Genomic DNA, 18,012 nt, shown 5'->3' on the forward strand with positions numbered 1-18,012 from the left:
GAGAGATCTTCCATCTGCTGGTTCACTCCCCAAATGGCTGCAACAGCCAGGACTAGGCCAGGCTAAAGCCAGAAGCCGGGAGCTTCATTGGATCTCGCACACAGGTGCAGGGGCCCAAGCAGCTGGGCCATCCTCGGCTGCTTTCCCAGGTGCATTAACAGAGAGCTGGATTGGAAGTGGTGCAGCCAGGACTCAAACTAGTGCCCATAGGGGATGCCAGCACTACAGGTGGCAGCTTTATCCACTACACCACAGCGCCAGCCCCAATAAATCTTTTTTGTTAAAAACCTGTCACTGGGGCTGGTGCTGTGGCATAGAGGGTGAAGCTGTTGCCTGCAGTGCTGGCATCCCATGTGGGTACCAGTTTGAGGCCAGCTGCACCACTTCCGGTCCAGCTCTCTGCTGTGGCCTGGGAAAGCAATAGAAAGAAGATGGCCCATGTCCTTGGGCCCCTGTACCTGCATGAGAGACCCAGAGGAGGCTCCTGGCTTCTGGCTTCAGATCCGCTCAGCTCTGGCCATCGCAGCCAGTTGGGGAATGAACCAGCGGATGGAAGACCTTTCTCTCTCTCTCTTTCTCTCTCTCTCTCTCTCTCTCTGCCTTCCCTTCTCTCTTTGTGTAACTCTGACTTTCAAATAAATAAATAAATCTTTAAAAAAAAAAAAAAAAAAAAAAAACCTGTCCCTGACGTGTTAACCATGGCCACACAGGCTTTGCCTTCAGACTCTCAACCCCTGACCTCCTCGGGCCCTGACCACTGCCCCTGTCTCCTTGTCCCCTGGTGTCACGATTACATCATACTCACTCACCTGAGGCCCGCAGCCCCTCCTCCTCCACTACTGCCCTCAGCTGATTGTCTTGCGTCCTACTTCTTTGAGAAAAATGATGCGATCAGGCGAGAACTCCCCAATGGGAACTCCTCCCCAGAGCCAGCAGCGTGCCCGGGACCAGGCCTGCCCCAGCCCCTAAGGACCACCCGAGCTCCCAGTCCACGCCACCTGCCCCACTCAGCACGGAAGCCCAGGGCTCCTCAGCCCTCCTCTCTGATGGCATCAAGTTCCCCCTCTTTTTTGCGATTTCTTTTAATTCACAATTGAATTATTTTGAGTGTTACATAGAGATATAAAACTGTCACCACACATCAATGTTATAGCGTCCTCAGCACCTCAAATAGGAAGCCTACAGCCATGGACAGCCACTGCCCTGAGCTTCCCACAATCCCCTTCTGTCGCTAGGGATTGAGCTATTCTGCACCCTCCACATGGCTGGAATCCTACAGTGCGTGGTGGTCTCCTGTACCTGGCTTCTTTCACTCGGCTTAGCGTTTTCCAGGGTTCCGTACCATGGCACGCACCCGTGCTTCACTCCTCTTCATGGCTGCGTGATACTCCACAGGGTGGACACAGCACATCTGCTTATCCACCCATCAGCTGCTGGACAGCTGGGTCATTTCCACTTTGGGGCTGTTAGGAATCACGCTGCCCTGTGAACATTCGTGTTCAGGTGTTGGTATGAGCCTGTGTTCTCAGTTCTCTCGATGTGTGCAGGAGTAGAACAGCAAATTCCACCTAACCTTCAGAGGAACTGCCGGCTGCTTCCAGTGCCACTCACCGTCTTCCCTTCCCGCCCGTGGTATACAAATCTGAAATCCTAAAACAGCATCCAGACACCTCCCGGCCCCTGCAGCTACCAGTGCATCTCCCATTTCTGTGCTCAATTCTCAGCAGGACTCCTAGAAATACGTGGTCTCTATGGCGCGAGTTAATGCCTCACTTCCGGTTTCCCCTTCAACCCATCACTCTCATCCTTGTCCCCAGCACTCCCCCAGAGCAGCTCCCTCCCATCACAGTCACCAGCGGCCCCTCCGTTAGCAAGGAGTTGGTTACTTCTCAGTCCTCCTCACCTGGCTTCAAGCAGCTTTGGGCGCAGGTGACTACTTCCTCTTTCCTAGTGAGTTTAAGCACTCTGCCTCTGGGATGGATATGCCCTTCCTCCTCCTCCTCCTCCTCCTCCACCTCTCCCCCCCCCACTCCTTCCCCCTCCGCCAGCCGTCGCTCCCACAGCCTCTGAACTCTGAGCACCCAGAGCTCAGTGCTCCGTGCTCGCCTCTGGCCCATCCACTCTGCAGTGGTTATAAACCAATGCATGGCTTCCCATTCTAGAACCCCCATGCCCCCACCCACACCTCCTCCCCGACCTCCACACACACAGCCCCTGCATACTCAGTGCCTCCCCTCCAGTACCCACTTGACATTTCAAACCTGCCACGGCCCAAACAGTGCTCTTCCCACCGCCTGCCCCGCGTCTGTGAATGACAACCCTGACCCTAAGTTGCTCGGGCAAAGACCTCGACGCCCCGCCTGCTCTCACAGCCCAGGTCCACTCCACCTGCAGCCCTGTTGACACTGCCTCCAGGAAGCCTTCAGTCTCACCGCTTCCTGTCACTCCCACCGCCACGCGGCTCGAGCTCGGCCTCCGCTCGCCTCGACCTCCCAGCAGGTCTCCCTGTTCTGCCCTTGCCGCCCTGGGTTCTCTACGGCAGTCTCTCCCGAGGCTCCGCGTGATCCTCCTGGGTCAGCAGTCAGATTGTGCGGCAATGTCCCAGTCCCCCCACCCGGACCTACGGAGCCCCTCATGATCCGGCTGTCACCACCCCCTCCCCCGTGACTCAGCTCACCCCATCCCGCTCCAGTCACTCACGGCAGACTCCGTGCCTGTCCCAGACTCGTCCGATCTCGAGCCCTTTACGTCACTGCTCCCTCTGTGTGGAACCTCTGCATGCTGCCCCAAACCTCCACGTGCCTGCGTGCCGGCTCCCTCAGCTCCCCCAGGCCTTCGCTTAAGCCCCGCTCTCTGGGTGAGGCCTCCCTCCATCATGCTGTTGAGAACTGCGGCTCTCCTGCCCCAGCGCCCTAATCCCCTCTCTGCTTTACTCTCCTTGGCAACACCAGCCAGCAATTCCCTCCCTCCACCGGAACCTAAGCGGGTACCAGAAAGTGGGTCTCCCTTGTTTACTGCTGGATTGGAGGACCCATGACAGCCGTTCAGTGTACCCTTGCTAAATGATTGACTAAATGACTGATGGGCATTTGGGTTCTTTTCAGCCCTTTGGTACGAGAACAAATGCTCTGATGACAACATTGTACAGGGATCATTTTGCCTACGTGGAAATAGAATTGTTAGGCCAAAGGACACGAACTGCTGTTGTTTGGATAAACGTTCCCTGAAAGTTGTGGTGGGTAGAAAACCTATCGTTAAGGGCAGGCATTTTGCACAGTGGTCAGAGACACCGCTTGGGACGCCCACATCCCATATCTAGAAGCCAGAGTTCAGGTCCCAGCTCTACTTCCTATTGCAGCTTCCTGTTAATATACACCCTGGGAGGAGGTGGTGAAGGCTCGGGTAGATGGGTCCCCGCCATGCACATGGGAGGCCTGGGGTGAGTTCCTGGATTCTAGCTTTGGCCTGGCCCAGCCCTGGCCAAAGCAAGCATTTGAGTAAGTGAACCAGCCAACAGAAGGTTTCTGTCACTCTCTCTCTCTCTCTCTCTCTCTCTCTCATCTGTCTATACATCTATCATCTATCTCTGCCTTTTTTTTTTTACAGGCAGAGTGGACAGTGAGAGAGAGAGACAGGGAGAAAGGTCTTCCTTTACCGTTGGTTCACCCTCCAATGGCCGCTGCGGCCGGCGCGCTGCGGCCGGTGCACCGCGCTGATCCGAAGCCAGGAGCCAGGTGCTTCTCCTGGTCTCCCATGGGGTGCAGGGCCCAAGCACGTGGGCCATCCCCCACTGCACTCCCGGGCCACAGCAGAGAGCTGGCCTGGAAGAGGGGCAACCGGGACAGAATCCGGCGCCCCGACTGGGACTAGAACCTGGTGTGCCGGCGCCACAGGTGGAGGATTAGCCTATTGAGCCGCGGCGCTGGCCTATCTCTGCTTTTCAAACACGTAAAAATGAGTAAGTAGACAAACAAATAAATAAGACCACAACTTCCTGTAAAAGAGAAAGCCTATCACAGCCCAGCACTTTCTGTTGAGCAAATCCCAGGATTGGCTGCCTGGTACTCCCATGCTGGCCTGGGTTTTTAGCAGAAAGTAACCGGGAGAAAAGCTGCCCAGGGAATTCACAAATTCATTAGTCAGGAGCATGACTTGCTGCTGCATCGAAGATGCTCCTGGGTCATCCTTGTATCTGGACCACACTGCTCCCCTCACACCCGCTAACCATCTGCTTGAAGGCACAGACAGTCTCGGTCCCACAGCCTGAATTACTTCTGATGCTGGAAGACTTGAGGAGAGGGAGCCCTTCCAGGTCATTTAGCATAATTAGTAAAGAGTCTATGCTTCTCCCACATGGGTTTGGAGATGCTCTGGCCAAAAATTTGCTTGGGCTCTGCCTGGGCTACCAACTGGAATGAGCCCTAGGTATGGCATGCACACTGTGGTCCATCTGAATGGAACAGTGCACAGCTCAAGCAGCTGTGGGCAATGACCTGCCTTCTATAGCACCATTCTAGGGAAAAACTTGAAACAGCTCCCAGGGCCCTTCCTCCCTCCTGCCTCCCATGCTGGGGCAGTCACGGGGCTGCAACAGTGCCAACTGGCAGACCACTGCTTTGCAGAGTGGAGTCACACTTCATGCAGGTGACTTGGGGGATGGGTGAATAAGAGCCTCCCCCCAGCTTCAACACTGGCCTCACCAGCCTCAAGTGATGAGTGGCGTAAGTGGGTCAGAGGTTCCTCGGTGGAGGAGCTGGGCCTCTGAGGCCCCCTTAGCCTCCGTCCCTGCTCTAAAGATCAAGAGCAGGAGCCGCCCCATGGAACTGCCCAGTGAACAAGGTCTCAGCGGCTGTACCCAAACCTGAGCCTCAAAGAGCTGGACAAGCCTGGTGACTGGACCCCTCGAGGGCCTTGGTTTGTCACAGCCTCAGCTCCTGAAGACTCTGGCCTCTGTTCAGAGGCTAAAGAGGATCCACATGGCTCCTGGGACATCCAGGAAGAGCTTTGGAAAGAAGTGCACATCAACCATTTTGCATCCACCTGAGTGGTAAAAATTGAAGTCGGACAAAGGTGAAGCACCTGGGACTCCCATATAAACTGCTGGAATGTTAACGGATGCAACCACTGTGGAGAGCAATTTCGCCAACATCTAGTAAAACTGCATACCCTGTGAGACAGCAATTCCATCCTCATATGGGTGTGTGTGTGTGTGTGTGTGTGTACCCTAGTGAAATCTGTGCACATGACACACTGTGTAATAACGTTTATTGTGGCATTATTGGCAATGGTGAAAACTGGGGACAATGCAAATGGTCATCAGCTAGAGGCTGAATAAAGGAATTTTAGTTTAGTTTTGGAGTGGAATACTATACAGCAGTGACCATGGCATGTACTAGAGCTATGTATATCAATACAGGTAAATCTGAGAAAAATAGTGCTAAGCAAACTAAAACCAGTCACGGAAGGGTCCACACAATATGATGGCATTTATGTAAAGTTGAAGAGTTTACACGAATGCTGTACTTTGGATACACATAAACGTGCAACAAATGTCAAAATGTATTGGCAGGATAAAGCCCAAAGTCGGAATGGCGCTGTCCATGGCCTGAATGTCAGTGTCTCCCTTCAGGAGCTAATATATGTATGACAGTACGTGAGGGCGTGAGGAGGCGGGGCCTTGGGGAAGTGAGTAAGCGAAGAGGGTGGAGCCTCATGGACGGGGTGAGTGGCCTTATGAAAGAGGTCCAAGCCAGCTCCTGTGCCCTTCAGGCGGAACAAGAAAGTGCTGCCATGTAAGTTTTAGTATTCTTATTCTTTGTCTTATTCTTATTATTTGAAAGGCAGCACGAAACAAAGAGAAAGAGGGCAGGAGTGGGGAGATCCTCCTTCTGCTGATTCACTCCCCAACTGCCTGCAACAGCCAGGGCTGGGCCAGGCCGAACCCAGGGCACCATGTCTTCCACGTACTTAAGTCACCATCTGCTGCCTCTCAGGTGCGTTAGCAGGGAGCTGGGTTGCAAGCAGAGCAGGGATTTGAACCCACACCCTCTGATATGGGTTGCGGGTGTCCCAAGTGTCTTTGTAACTGCTGAACCCAGCACTCACCCAAGAAAGTGCTGTCTCCAACCCGGGGAGCAAATCACTGACACTGGCCTCCCCAGGCTCCCGACTGTGAGCAGCGCATGTCTCCATCGCCACTATTTGTAAGTGGTGCACGGCAATTCTGCTACAGCAGCGGGAGCCGACCCAGACAGTGCCCCCCACCAGGCACTTCATCGGCACCGGTGCTATTTTACTTCAGTGTTTCCTGTATGACTAGATATGGTTTTATGCCTGCGATATCCCATAATTGAACAGGTGTTTAAAGATCTGAATCCAGCAGGGGTGGGGGGTGGGGTGAATCTGCTCCGCTTGCTCCTGCAGTCACATTCTGAGGACTCCCGACAGTGCAGGGGCCCACCCAGACGCCTCTGCGCTGCTGCACTCCCGTGGGCATGGCCGAGCGTGCCGATTCCTCACTCAGCTCAGGAAGGCGCGACCCACAGGCCCAAGTGGCCCCTTCATACTCATCACGACTGCAGAGCACAGCCGAAGAGCAGCTGGCTTTCCACTCACGGCCCTCTCCCCCCAGACAGACCCAGGGTGCCTTTGTCCTTCTCTGCCAGACATCACGTGTTGACAACAACCCCACGGCCAGCCACGGGGCCGGGGATTCCCATGCGAGCCTTGGGAGACTCGCTGAGTGTGGCACAAAGAGGACTTTTGTGATTGTTCACGCAGAAACTCAGCTGCTCCACCCAGGAATGCCTGTGGCCAGTTCAGGCACTGTCTGCTGACCATGGCGTGGTATGCGCCAGGGCTGCTGCCGGCCCCCAAACACCAGGAGCCTACACACAGCAGCAGAGCAGGGCAGCCAGGCGGGGATGGGAATTCAAACTCTGTTCGATCTGTTTCCTCTCCCAGTGTCATCCTGGGGGAACTCTGTGCATGCGTGCGTGCTATGTACATGTGTGTGCACATGCACATGTGTGTTGTGCATGTGTGTATTTTGTGTGCCATGTATATACATGTATGTATGCATGTGCCTACGTGTGTGTACATGTGTGTACTGTGCATGTGTGCTTGTGTGTGTGTGTGCAATCACAGGTGATGTGACACTACTGAGCACCAAGGCCTCAGGCTGGCCTGGCCGAGCTCTGACCCCATGCCTGTGAGCTGGAGACCCCGCAGGTCCCTGCTGGTGGCTTAGTCATCAGCTGGCGTTCGGAGGTGGACTTCTCAGCCTGAGCAGCTGGGGCTGCTAACGTACACTGCCTGGGGCAACGTGAAGGGCATGTGGCTCTGCACTTGAAATTCTCTCATTTCTCAGGGGACTGATTCACGGCAGCTGTGCCCAGTGGTCTGTGGTCCTGGGGGTCAAGGCCATGGAGAGGGACAGACTCCTTGGGGAAAGCTGGGCACGCAGCTTTGGGACACTTGTGCCTCTGCTGTGCCCTCTGAGGCGTGAACAGAGATCCTGTTCAGGTCCCTCACTGAGCTACTAAGACAGTTGATGGGGTCAGGGTAGAATCAAATCCACATGGGGCCGGTGCTGTGGCGTATTGGGTAAAGCCGCTGCCTACAGGGCCAGCATCCCATAGGGGCACAAATTCAAGTCCCAGCTGCTCCATTTCTGATCCAGCTCCCTGCTAAGGCCTGGGAAAGGAGTGGAAGATGGCCCAAGACCTTGGGCCTCTGCACTAATAAGGGAGACCTGGAAGAAGCTCCTGGCTCCTGGCTTCAGAATGGCACAGCTCCAGCCGAAGCAGCCATTTGGGGAGTGAACCAGCGGATGGAAGACCTCACTCTCTGTGTGTCTCTCTCTGCCTCTCTGTAACTCTGCCTTTCAAATAAATAAATAAATCTTAAAAAGTCAGATCCACGTGATTCACCACTTCCCCCAGACTTGGGTACGAAGTGGGAATTCCAGGGGGAGCTTTCTTCTCTTGGGCATTTTCTTGGTTCCTGCTATCACAGGTCCACACAGGAAACCCCATGAATGAAGATCCCTGCCCCCACGTGCCAGCCACACTTGACTCCTCACCATGGCCTCAAGCACATCCAGTACTTTTCCACACCCTTGCTCACGCGGTCCCCTTTGATGACCACAGCCTCTGGTGCTCACTGAGCTCCTACCTGCTCCCAGAGGCTCATTTCAGAAGTCACATCCCCCTGAACCATTTTCCAGTGTCGCTCAACTTGCTGTGTGTCCCTGTCCTTGGAAACTTGAGGGCAGGGCCCGTGGGAAGCCCAACACACAGGTGCTGCATGTTTATCCCATTTCATGGGACCAGAATGGCCCGTGGACCCGTGCATGGGCCCTGGCGTGTATGGGAGTCCCAAACGCTTACCTTGGGAGTGAACATGTGCAAGATGCCGTCTACCGCCCCTCGCAGCAGCAGCCCCCGGACCAGAAAGCAGGCCAGCACCACGTAGGGGAAGAGAGAGCTGAAGTACATCACCTGCGGAGAGCACAGGGACCCACGGTCAGCAGGGCCCCTCCTGCAGCTGGCACCCCCTCGCTGCTCACAGCCGGGACCCCGGAGCCTCTTCTGATACCAGGCAGCAGAAATCAGAGCCCTGGAACCACCAGGCACGAGGCCAAACCCAGCATGCATCTGGGCGTCTGGCCCTGAGTCAAGACAGAGACAAGGGCAGGACACGCTGGAGCCAGCATGGCTGTGCCTGGGGTGTTTCCCTCTCCAGCTCCCCACCTCCAGGGGCTGCTGACGGGGTGAGGGAACACTTGGCTCTCCCCTCCTCATTTTCTCCCCGCAGGTCCTTTCCTGTCCCCAGAACTCCTTCAACAGAAACATGCAAGTCATGGAGTCAGGGCTGCTCACAGAAAACACCAAGAGGGTTCCAGCCCCCGGGGACCTCAGAGCGTGTGCTGTGCCCCAGCAGAGGCGTCGTCTGCAGCCCGGGTGCCTGATCCAGAGCCGCACATGCAGGAGGTGCTCACAAACTGTCTGCTGCACCAGGACTGACCCTGGGGGCTGCTGGGGCAGGATGGCGCTGAGGTGTGAGCGGGCGATCAGGCTCCTGCCTCTGCCAGCTGCCAGCCATGCGGCCTCGGGCTGTTAGCCTCGATGTGCCCCCAGCTCCTCATCTACTAAATGGAGGTCCTAATTCCTAGCTCTCAAGGTCAAAGTGGCCCAGATGTGTCCCCACGTGTGGCAGAACCTGCAAACGCCACAATGTGCCAGCTACGACTGGGCCCCTGGAGAGAGCAAGGCTCGTCACTGGAGGTCCCTATCTAGCTTGGCTTCCTCACTCGAGTGCTGTCATGCAGACCAGGCAAACAGCCGCGGTCTCCTGCCAGTGTGACGTCAGCACAGGGGCTTCCTCAGCCCTGGGCCTCGCCTTCCTCCTCCGTGCAAGGATGGGTGGGCTGCGGGCCCCGGGGCAGTCGGTGACACTGGTGAGTGACAACCAAGGAAGGGGCCTGTCTGCTGGGGAAAGGTGAGGGGGCCTTGGCAGAGTGCCCACAGCCGCCCCCGCCCACAGCCCCCTGTTGCAGGCCTGGGACGCTGCCGGTTTTCCCCACAAGGTGCTCAGAGCAGGCTCTGTAGAGCTTTGGTTTGGGAACTGGAGGGGCTGGAATCCACACAGACGTGCCTGGGTCGGTACCGTAGTTCTGAACATGGACAGAGCAGGCAGCTGGGGGCCAGGGCAACAGCTTCCCAGCAAAGCCACTGCAGGTGGGGCAGCCATGCTCCCTCCCAACCCTCCCTCTGGGGGCCTGTGTCACCGCCCTGAGCCACCAAAGGGCCCTGCCGAGGGGGGCCCAGAATTCTCCGCTCTCTGCCGTCTGGGCCTCCGTGCCGCCCCTCCCCAGCGTGGGTCTTGGGCGCGCGCCGCCCACTCACCTTCCCTGAGGACTGGATGCCCTTCACCACAGCCATGCCCACGATGCTCCAGGCCACGAGGAGGCACAGGGTCATCTTCCAGTTGAGGCCGCCGCTCTCGGAGATGGAGTCGGAGATATCCAAGGCCTCCCGGTACCAGAAGTAGGTGGTGGCTGAGCTCTTCTCACACTCTGCCTCCACCACTGAAACACCAGCGGCCGGGGCCTCAGCACACGTCCCGCGGGGCCGCCCTCCCAGGCAGCAGTGCGGGGGAGCGCGGGTGGACCGCTGGGAGGGCTGTGCTCACTCTAGATGACAGCCCGAGGAATCTGCAGCTCCCCACGGGCCTGGAGGCTTGGGACACACTGACCAGGCTGAATTCGCACCCATGGCAACCCCCCTGGCACCCTCTGCCACCGCCCATCACCGGAAGGTAGGAGGGATTAGTCTGAGTTGGCCTCAAGGTCCTTGGGGAAGGTCTTGACCTGGGAGCTGCAGACCTGGATTCTCATCCCAGATCACCAGTTAAATGGGTAGCATGGGTGTGGGTGATTGCTTCTGGGCCTCAGTTTTGCTGTCTGTGAAGTGGGCAATCAGCCAGCCCTCTATGAGCCTGGCACGCATGGGGAGATTGTTCCCAGACAGTGCAGTGTGAGAACAGCATGGAGTGCTTCGTAACAATTAAATAAAAGTGACAGTTTGCAGGGTTCTCCCTAGGCTAGCGATGTTATCCAACCCTGCAGGAGCGCAGGGAAGCGAGGCTCAGGGATGCCACGCACACATAGGCCGTGAAATCCCGCATCCCCAGGCTATGCCTGCCAGGCTCCCTCCTGGGCCAGGGCTGGCAGAGATGCCCGCTGGGGTCCCTCAGGCCCCCCGACTTGCCTGCCATGGTCCCGTTCCTGACAACAGGACACTCGCTCCAGGGCAGCGGGTACTGGAAGGACTTGAAGAAGTAGAAGATGCTCCAACCAATGATCACGTTGTAGTACAGCCCAACAAAGAGGCAGACCTGAGGACACGGCCCAGGCGGGGTCACGGCCGCTGCCCCCAGCCCCACCCACGCCCGGCTCTGCAACCCAGGCCCAGCCGCCCGGCCTTGAAGGAAGCTGCTGAGGGCTGCACGGAGCCTCCAGGCATCCCCTAGAGGAATTCTTCAGATACTGAAGTTCTGTCCCTTAAGCTACAAACGCTTACAATGCTAAGCCCTTCCCGCTGGAAAGGCCGCTGAGATACCCGAGGGCTGCCCCATCATCCCCTGATGACTCAGGATGGCGGTTACAGCGATGCCCTCACAGTGAGCAGCCCCGGGCTGCTGGGTGATTTGAGATTTGGGGGCTGCTGCTTCCGGCGTTCTGGGTCCTCCCTTCTCAGGATACTACTCTGTCTTCAGTACACTAGCAGCCTACCTCAAGAAAGACATCACTTTCATTTCTTGGCTCTGCAACAGCTAACGCTGACAGAATTTTAGTCAAAATAGGAATACATGGGGCAGGTGTCTGGCACATTAGCTAAGATGCCAGGTGGAGGGGCTGGTGCTGTGGTGTCGTGGGTAAAGTTGCCACCTGCAGTGCCGGTATCCCATATGGGCACCGGTTCGAATCCCGGCTGCTCCACTTCCGATCCAGCTCTCTGTGATGGCCTGGGAAGGCAGTGGAAGATGGTCCAAGTCCTTGTGCCCTACACACTCTTGGGAGGCCCAGAGGAAGCTCCTGGCTCCTGGCTTCAGATGCGCCCAGATCTGGCTGTTGCAGCCTTCTGGGGAGTGGACCAGCAGGTGGAAGACCTCTCTCTCTCTCTCTCTCTCTCTCTCTCTCTGCCTCTACCCCTCTCTGTGACTCTGTCTTTCAAATAAATTAAAAAAAAAAAAAAGATGCCAGATGGAGACACCTGCATCCCATGTCACAAGACCTGAGTTCGAGTCTTGGCTCTGCTCCCAATTCCAGCTCCCTGCTAATGGGCATCCTGGGAGAGAGTGGGTGATGGCTCATGTAGTTGGGGGTCTGCCACTCCTGTAAGAGACCTAGACTGAGGTCCTGCTTCATGGCTTTGGCTGGGCCAGCCCTGGAAATTGTGAGCATGTGGGGAGTGAATCAAACTGTCAGTCAGTCTCTGTCTCTCTGTCTTCCCCTCTCTTGCAGAAAAATAAATATTTTTAAAAATAATATATGAGTACATGGAGTCTGAGAGTTCAAGGAGCTCGTTGTGAATTTTTTATTATTTTATTGTTTCCTGAGAGAGAGGGAGAGTTCCCATTTACAGATCCACTCCCCAAATGCCCCCAATGGCCAGGGCCAGGCCAGGGTTGGGGCTGGGAGCCAGAGCTCTATCCAAGTCTCAACATGGGTATCAGGGATCCGACTGCTTGAGCCGTCGCCCCTGCCTCCCAGGGCCTGCATCAGCAGGAAGCTGGAGTCAGGAGCCAGAGCTGGGGATCCAACCCAGGCACCCTGGCGTGGGACGTAAGCTCCTCAAGGGGCTTCTTTGAAAGTCGTTTTCACACGAAGAGAGATTTGCTGCCCCCACCAGGGATCCTGAGAGCTCCCCCACAGGGGCCCGGCTGCCTCACACCCCACTGAGACTCCTGCACTGTGACAGCTGGGAGCCCTGGCTTCATCCGTTTCCCCCGAGCACCTGTGTGCAGGAGCGGATGCTCCGACATCAGTGCTTACGGGGAGTACAGACAGAGAGAGACACCTGCTTCCTGTTCTAGGGTACTTTCGGTCCCCCGGGAGAGCAGGCACACACAGCCAGCCCTGGCACGGTGTGCTGCCTTTGGCAAAGGTGATGCCTTGCACGAGAGCAGAGGGCTGAACCCCTTCTCCCAGTCGCTGCCTGGGGCGGGTGTGGGCTGGCCGGGCTGCCAGGCTGACAGCACTCCTGGTCCCTTCCAGGAGCAGGTGCCAGTCTTCTTCATCCCCGGTGTGAGCACAGGCAGTTGTGGTCTCCGGCCCAGCGGGTACTCAGTCGCCTCGCCCATTGCTCTAAGCAAGGCTTCCTCTACCTGTGCCCGGAGCTGGAGTTCCCAGCCAGGGCCAGTGGGTCACCCTGTCTCCCATTGTTCTGAAGCCCTCACCCCTCCTGGGGTTGACCTCCTGGGTGGTCTGAATCCTCCAATTGTGCTCATTCCCACAGCAAAATGTCAAGGAGACCCTGGGCCCCAGGACTGCCTTTACAAATAGAATGGCTACTTGCCCAATTAAAACACCCTCTGCCCAAGGAAAGAGGAAGGACGTCTCTAGTCGGAGAGCCAATAGGCTGGGAAGCAGAGAGCGGTGGCCACACCAGCTCCAGGGGAATCCTGGCTCAGTTGCCCTGGGCCTCCCTCGAGAGCATATCCCAGCTTTTCCTCCTCACACCACCTGCCAACATCACGCACCCTTGCAGGCAGTGCGGTCAGCTGGCAGCCTGGGATAGGTGACTGTGGCCCCGACACACCAGCTGGAAGCGAGTCTCACGTTGAGGGTCCCCTTGCTGCCCCTGTCCTGGCCCAGCCCCCTAGCCCGTACACTGGCAACCCTGTCCCTGGCAGCCACAAGGGGCCTCACCTCCCACCCAGCCCTGGACTCACAATGCAGCTGGAGAAGCCGATGCCACCCAGGCGGGGGCACACGTAGTGCCACACCCCGATGCTGCCCCGGCGGATCCTCTGGCCCACGGCCAGCTCCAGGAAGAAGAGGGGGATCCCGATGATGATCAGCAGCACCAGGTAGGGCACCAGGTACGCACCTGGAGGAGGAGGGGGGATATCAGAGGGTGTCTAGAGCATGCAACAGGGCGAGGGAGAGGTGGCTGCATGTCCTGCAGTCTCAGCCACATCTCGGATCATCCAGCCATTGTCACCATCCTAAGGCTCCTCCATGACGGAGCCAGATCACACACGTGACCATGCTACCCCGATCCAGGCAGACACTCGTCTCTCCCATGATTGCCCTGACATGAAATGCTAAGAAAGGAAGTGCATGACCGCCAATGGCTCCTGCCCACAAGGCTAAGCTCCAAGACAGACAGACATTGCACTGCCTCTGGAACCCACACGTTAGATCCCACGCAGGCGGATGTGGTCGTCAGTGAACACCTGTTCACAGCCTCCAGCCACCCACAGAGAAGCAGCCCCAGATGGCGTTGGCCTGGCCCCTGCCCCCGCTAGCTCTGCCTCCTCCACGCCTGAGCGAAACGCTCACACAGCAGACTGGGCAGCTCCATGAGAGAGGAGGTCTGACCAGCACCACCATTAATCCATAGCTAATTGGGAGGAACGGGTGAGACATTAGCGGTGCAGGAAAGCGTAGCCAGGAGGATCATAAAGGATAAAACGGATCTCGCTAAAGATTCCGGGTGATAAATGAGTCTGTCCTGAGCCTCACTGAGACACGGTCTCAAGTCCGAGTGACAGGGCATTTAGCAGGAGAATTAAAGCCACGCCTGGACACAGACGAGTGCGCCCCGCTGACAGCCATGCCAACAACCTAGTCCCGTTAGCAACACTGTCAGCACGGCCCTGCCTGCCTGTCAAAAGGCCAGCCCTGGCCACCAGGGCCCCGAGGCTCACCCGGCACCCCCAGGACAAGGCTAGCAAATGTGGGGCTCTGCCATATTCCCCAAGTGCCAGAACATCACATCCCACATGCCGCCAGGCATTCCTGGGCATGAATCCTGGCACTTAGCCACAGTGAGCTGTCCACTGCAGGCCTGCTTGTGCCAGACAAGGGCAGCAGTGACAGAAGGCACAGCCACCATCTGGGGGGGCTCACGATCTGAGGAGGCAGACCCTCAGCCTCCCACGAGCAGTGCACCTGCACTGCACCCACGAACACAGCCACACAGGGTGACTGAGCGCACGGTGCATGCCGAGGGAGGGGCTGGGCCCAGTGGAGCTGAGCAGGGTGAGGCAACCCACCAAACCTCACACCGAGCCTACTCCCTAAACGCACATGCATGGCCTGGTTCAATTTGCCACTCACAAGCAGTGCTCAGAGAGCGAGAGCCTGAGAGACCACATGCTTAGACCCCGGGGACTATCTCTAACTCCGCCTCCTGGTCTCACACGCGGGGAAATCTAAGAGGAGAAAAGTGATCTGCTGCAGGGAGGTGAGAGGAGACAGATTCGCTGGGTTTGCATTTTGCCTGTGTCCATGGGTGGGGCAGGATGCACAGGCAGATGGACATAGGGCGTTGGCAAAGCAGGTTGGCATCTTCTGTGGATGCTGCTCCCCTCCCCCCCCAGAGAACCCGGGAAAGCCTCCAAGCAGGTGCAGCCAGGCAGGTGCAGCCAAGAATGATCCTGGGCGACGTCCAGGTGGGGCAGCCGCCACTGGCCCCATCCACAGGGCGCTGGCTGAACAGCAGTTTGTCAACTAGACCAAGGCCAGGCTAAGCAGTGCTCAGGGGTCTTCAGGCTACATGAGCAGGTCGTGCGCTTAATCAGAGGCAGGAGCAGGGAACGGGGAGCCCAGAGCCTGAGGGTGGATGAGGCTTTCCTCATGGGGGTTGTTCATGGTGTCCGATGCCTTGGCAATGGCCTGCTGACCCAATGGCCGGGCAGTGTGTGGCAGGAACACTGCCCTGTGTGTGCATGCGTGTGTGGGGTAGAGAGGGTGCTCTGTGATTCTGAGCCAAAGAGGATGAAGCCAGAGGTTGCTGTTAAGTCCCCAAACGTCACATGTCCTCAGGCTGTCTGTGTGCCCTGGCACGCTCAACACCTCCTGGAGTTTAAGGAAACCACACGCCTATGTCTATGCCTTCGCTTCGCGGGTCTGACAGCAGCTCAGCAACCATGCTGTGCAGACCAGAGCTCTGATTGGCAGTTACTTATTGGGGTTGGGGGGAAATCCAGCAAAGCAAGGTGCCCATCTAACTTACACCGTGCTACGGCAGAGAGACGGAAGCCCCTGGCCTCTTGATCATCCAGGCTCCCTGCTCCTCAATAGAAACTGGGGAGCAGAAGCCCCAAGCAGGTGTCCTGCGTGCAGCAGGGAGAGGCAGGAGCACCTCTGAACGGGGCTGTGTCTTTGGGAGCCCCGCAGAGCAGGGAGGGAAGCAAAGCCAGGGCCCCGCCACAGGCTGGAGTGTGGTGATCCCAGGGCACAGAGCTCTCTGCAGCTTTCCCAGGACCACAGGGCTGGGCTGGCAAACCCCGGCTCCAGCCTGTCAGGATTTTCTTTCTCAGTTAGTGGTCCCCTGGCTTCAGAGCCAGTTGCCTTTGCAAATTCCAACCTACCTCAGAGGTGCAGGAGAGACATCCCTGGGGGGCTTCTGCCCACCATGGAGGGGGGGGCTGCAAATGGTGGCAGCAGTTTGATGCTGGGCCAGGGCCCCTCCCTCAGGGAGCCATGGGGCTGGTAAAGGCCTAGGGGCCAGGCTGGAGCTGGACTTGACCACCAGCTGTCGACCTGGATCACACACGACCTTGAACAAGGCACCCAACCAATGTGTGCCTTGGTTTACACTCAAAAACGAGAGTGAGAACGACACCTCCCTCACCTAGGGTTGTGGGGAGATTTGAACGTGGGACCAGATGAAACTAGTGCTTTGGTTGTCTGTCCCGAGATGCTCACCTCTCTGCACTTCCAGATATTCAACATCTGTCAACTGCTCAGAGCAACTCCCAGCACCTCGAAGGTATCTGATCATAACGGCCAACATCACCTTTACTGTGTCAGCCATTCTACGGGTATAGCTCATTTAACCCTCCCAGCCACCCCGTGAGGCGGGAGCTACTCTTACCCCCATTTCACAGATGAGGAACATGGAGGCTTCCTGTGGGCTCTCAGCAGTGGTTACAGCTCTTCCCAGGCAGTTCTACCCTGGAGGCCTGAGCTTCAGCTACAAGGGCTCCCATTCTGCCCGCCCCACTTCCAGGGCACACCCAGGGGCACACAGGGCCGGCACTCACCACCTCCATTCTTCTGGCACAGGTAGGGGAACCTCCAGATGTTCCCGAGGCCCACAGAGAAGCCAATCTGGGCCAGGATGTACTGCAGCTTGCTGTTCCAGGCCGGCCGGTCCTCGGCGTCCAGCTCCTCCTCCGCTGCCTTCTGCTTGCTGCCCGCCTCACTGGCCACATTCAGCACGCTCTGCTTATAGTCCACGGGCTCCTCGAGGGCCAGCAGGTCGGCCACCGACTCGGTGACATGCTCATTGCTGTGTTCCCGCTGGGTCACTTTGCTGTTCTTCGGCATTAGTGCCACCTGGGCCACGCAGCCCTGCTCCCCCGAGCACAGAGAAGGTGGGACCCAGCCGCCGTCAGCTCCTTCTCATCCAGGGACCTGCGAAGCCAGGTGAGCAGGGGTCCATGAGCTGGCCACACAGGGGAGGAGGGGAGGCCAAAAGGGACCTACCCCAATCCACTCCCTGTGGCCCACCCCGAGGCAGAGCAGGGGCTTCAAGCAGTGAGCTTGCCTTCCCCCTGCAGCCGGGATACCCGCTTGGGAGTCAAGGTCTACAAACTCGGTTCTCCTAGAGGCCTGACCTGCACAGCCACAGAAAGGTAAACCCAACAGGGAGGAAGAGGCAAAACCCTATGCCACCCCCAAGTGACAGGCCACCTGCCTCCATGCTGTTTCTCCCTGTCTGCAGAGCCCAGAGAGTTCCCGACCCTCCGAAAGTCCCCACGGCCCTCCCTTTCCAGGGCAGCCGGGGCTTAGCGGACAAGACCAAGCCCCTTGGGTTCTCTTTAGCTCAGCCACTTGGCAGGACGCAGAGAAGCCAGTGTCTGCCTTCCCTAGGGTCTCTCCACTAAAACCGCATTTGTGTCCAATAGCAAGCCCACCCCAGGCCTACTGGACCACTCTCCGCCTTTTTCCAGGGTCCTCGGGGGCTTCAACAGGACACTAACATTAACAGAAGCTCTGGAGCCCTCCTGCCCATGGGCCTCCTTCCCCCTGGCAGCTGCACACTGACCAGGCTCAGCTAACTCAGGATTCTGGCAGCAGCCGCCTAGAAAGGGCTGCTCAGTGCCAACGGATCCCAGGCCATCGCTCAGCGCTGACATTATCTGAGGGCCACTGCAGCCAAGAACCGGTTCTCCATCCTCCAGCGACAGCTTTACAGCAGATAATGCCTGCACAACACGGGCGGGGGAGGCAAAGCCGCCCCTGCTCCTGCCACTCCTCATCTGTCTCTC

General features: G+C 57.5%; 1 protein-coding gene across 2 annotated transcripts in view; it reads right to left on the reverse strand.

The window, feature by feature from the left end:
- Window positions 1–18,012, reverse strand: part of SLC6A17 (solute carrier family 6 member 17) — a 54,021-nt gene that overhangs the window by 19,247 nt on the left and 16,762 nt on the right. Inside the window, exons 1-6 of one of the 2 annotated variants that reach the window (XM_089337003.1) lie at window positions 17,790–17,811; window positions 16,783–17,155; window positions 13,459–13,616; window positions 10,773–10,899; window positions 9,909–10,090; window positions 8,391–8,501 (exon numbers count right to left, since the gene is read on the reverse strand). In XM_089337003.1, coding sequence (XP_089193129.1) covers window positions 8,391–8,501; window positions 9,909–10,090; window positions 10,773–10,899; window positions 13,459–13,616; window positions 16,783–17,068 — 864 coding nt within the window. In that variant the 5' untranslated portion in view covers window positions 17,069–17,155; window positions 17,790–17,811. Of the gene's footprint in view, window positions 1–8,390; window positions 8,502–9,908; window positions 10,091–10,772; window positions 10,900–13,458; window positions 13,617–16,782; window positions 17,156–17,789; window positions 17,812–18,012 lie in introns of those variants that run through there. The other variant, XM_008264719.5, reaches the window with a different exon arrangement.

Source organism: Oryctolagus cuniculus, chromosome 7 (genome assembly GCF_051225735.1).
Source record: "Oryctolagus cuniculus isolate XC-2025 breed Fujian yellow rabbit chromosome 7, ASM5122573v1, whole genome shotgun sequence".
Classification (NCBI taxonomy): domain Eukaryota; kingdom Metazoa; phylum Chordata; class Mammalia; order Lagomorpha; family Leporidae; genus Oryctolagus; species Oryctolagus cuniculus.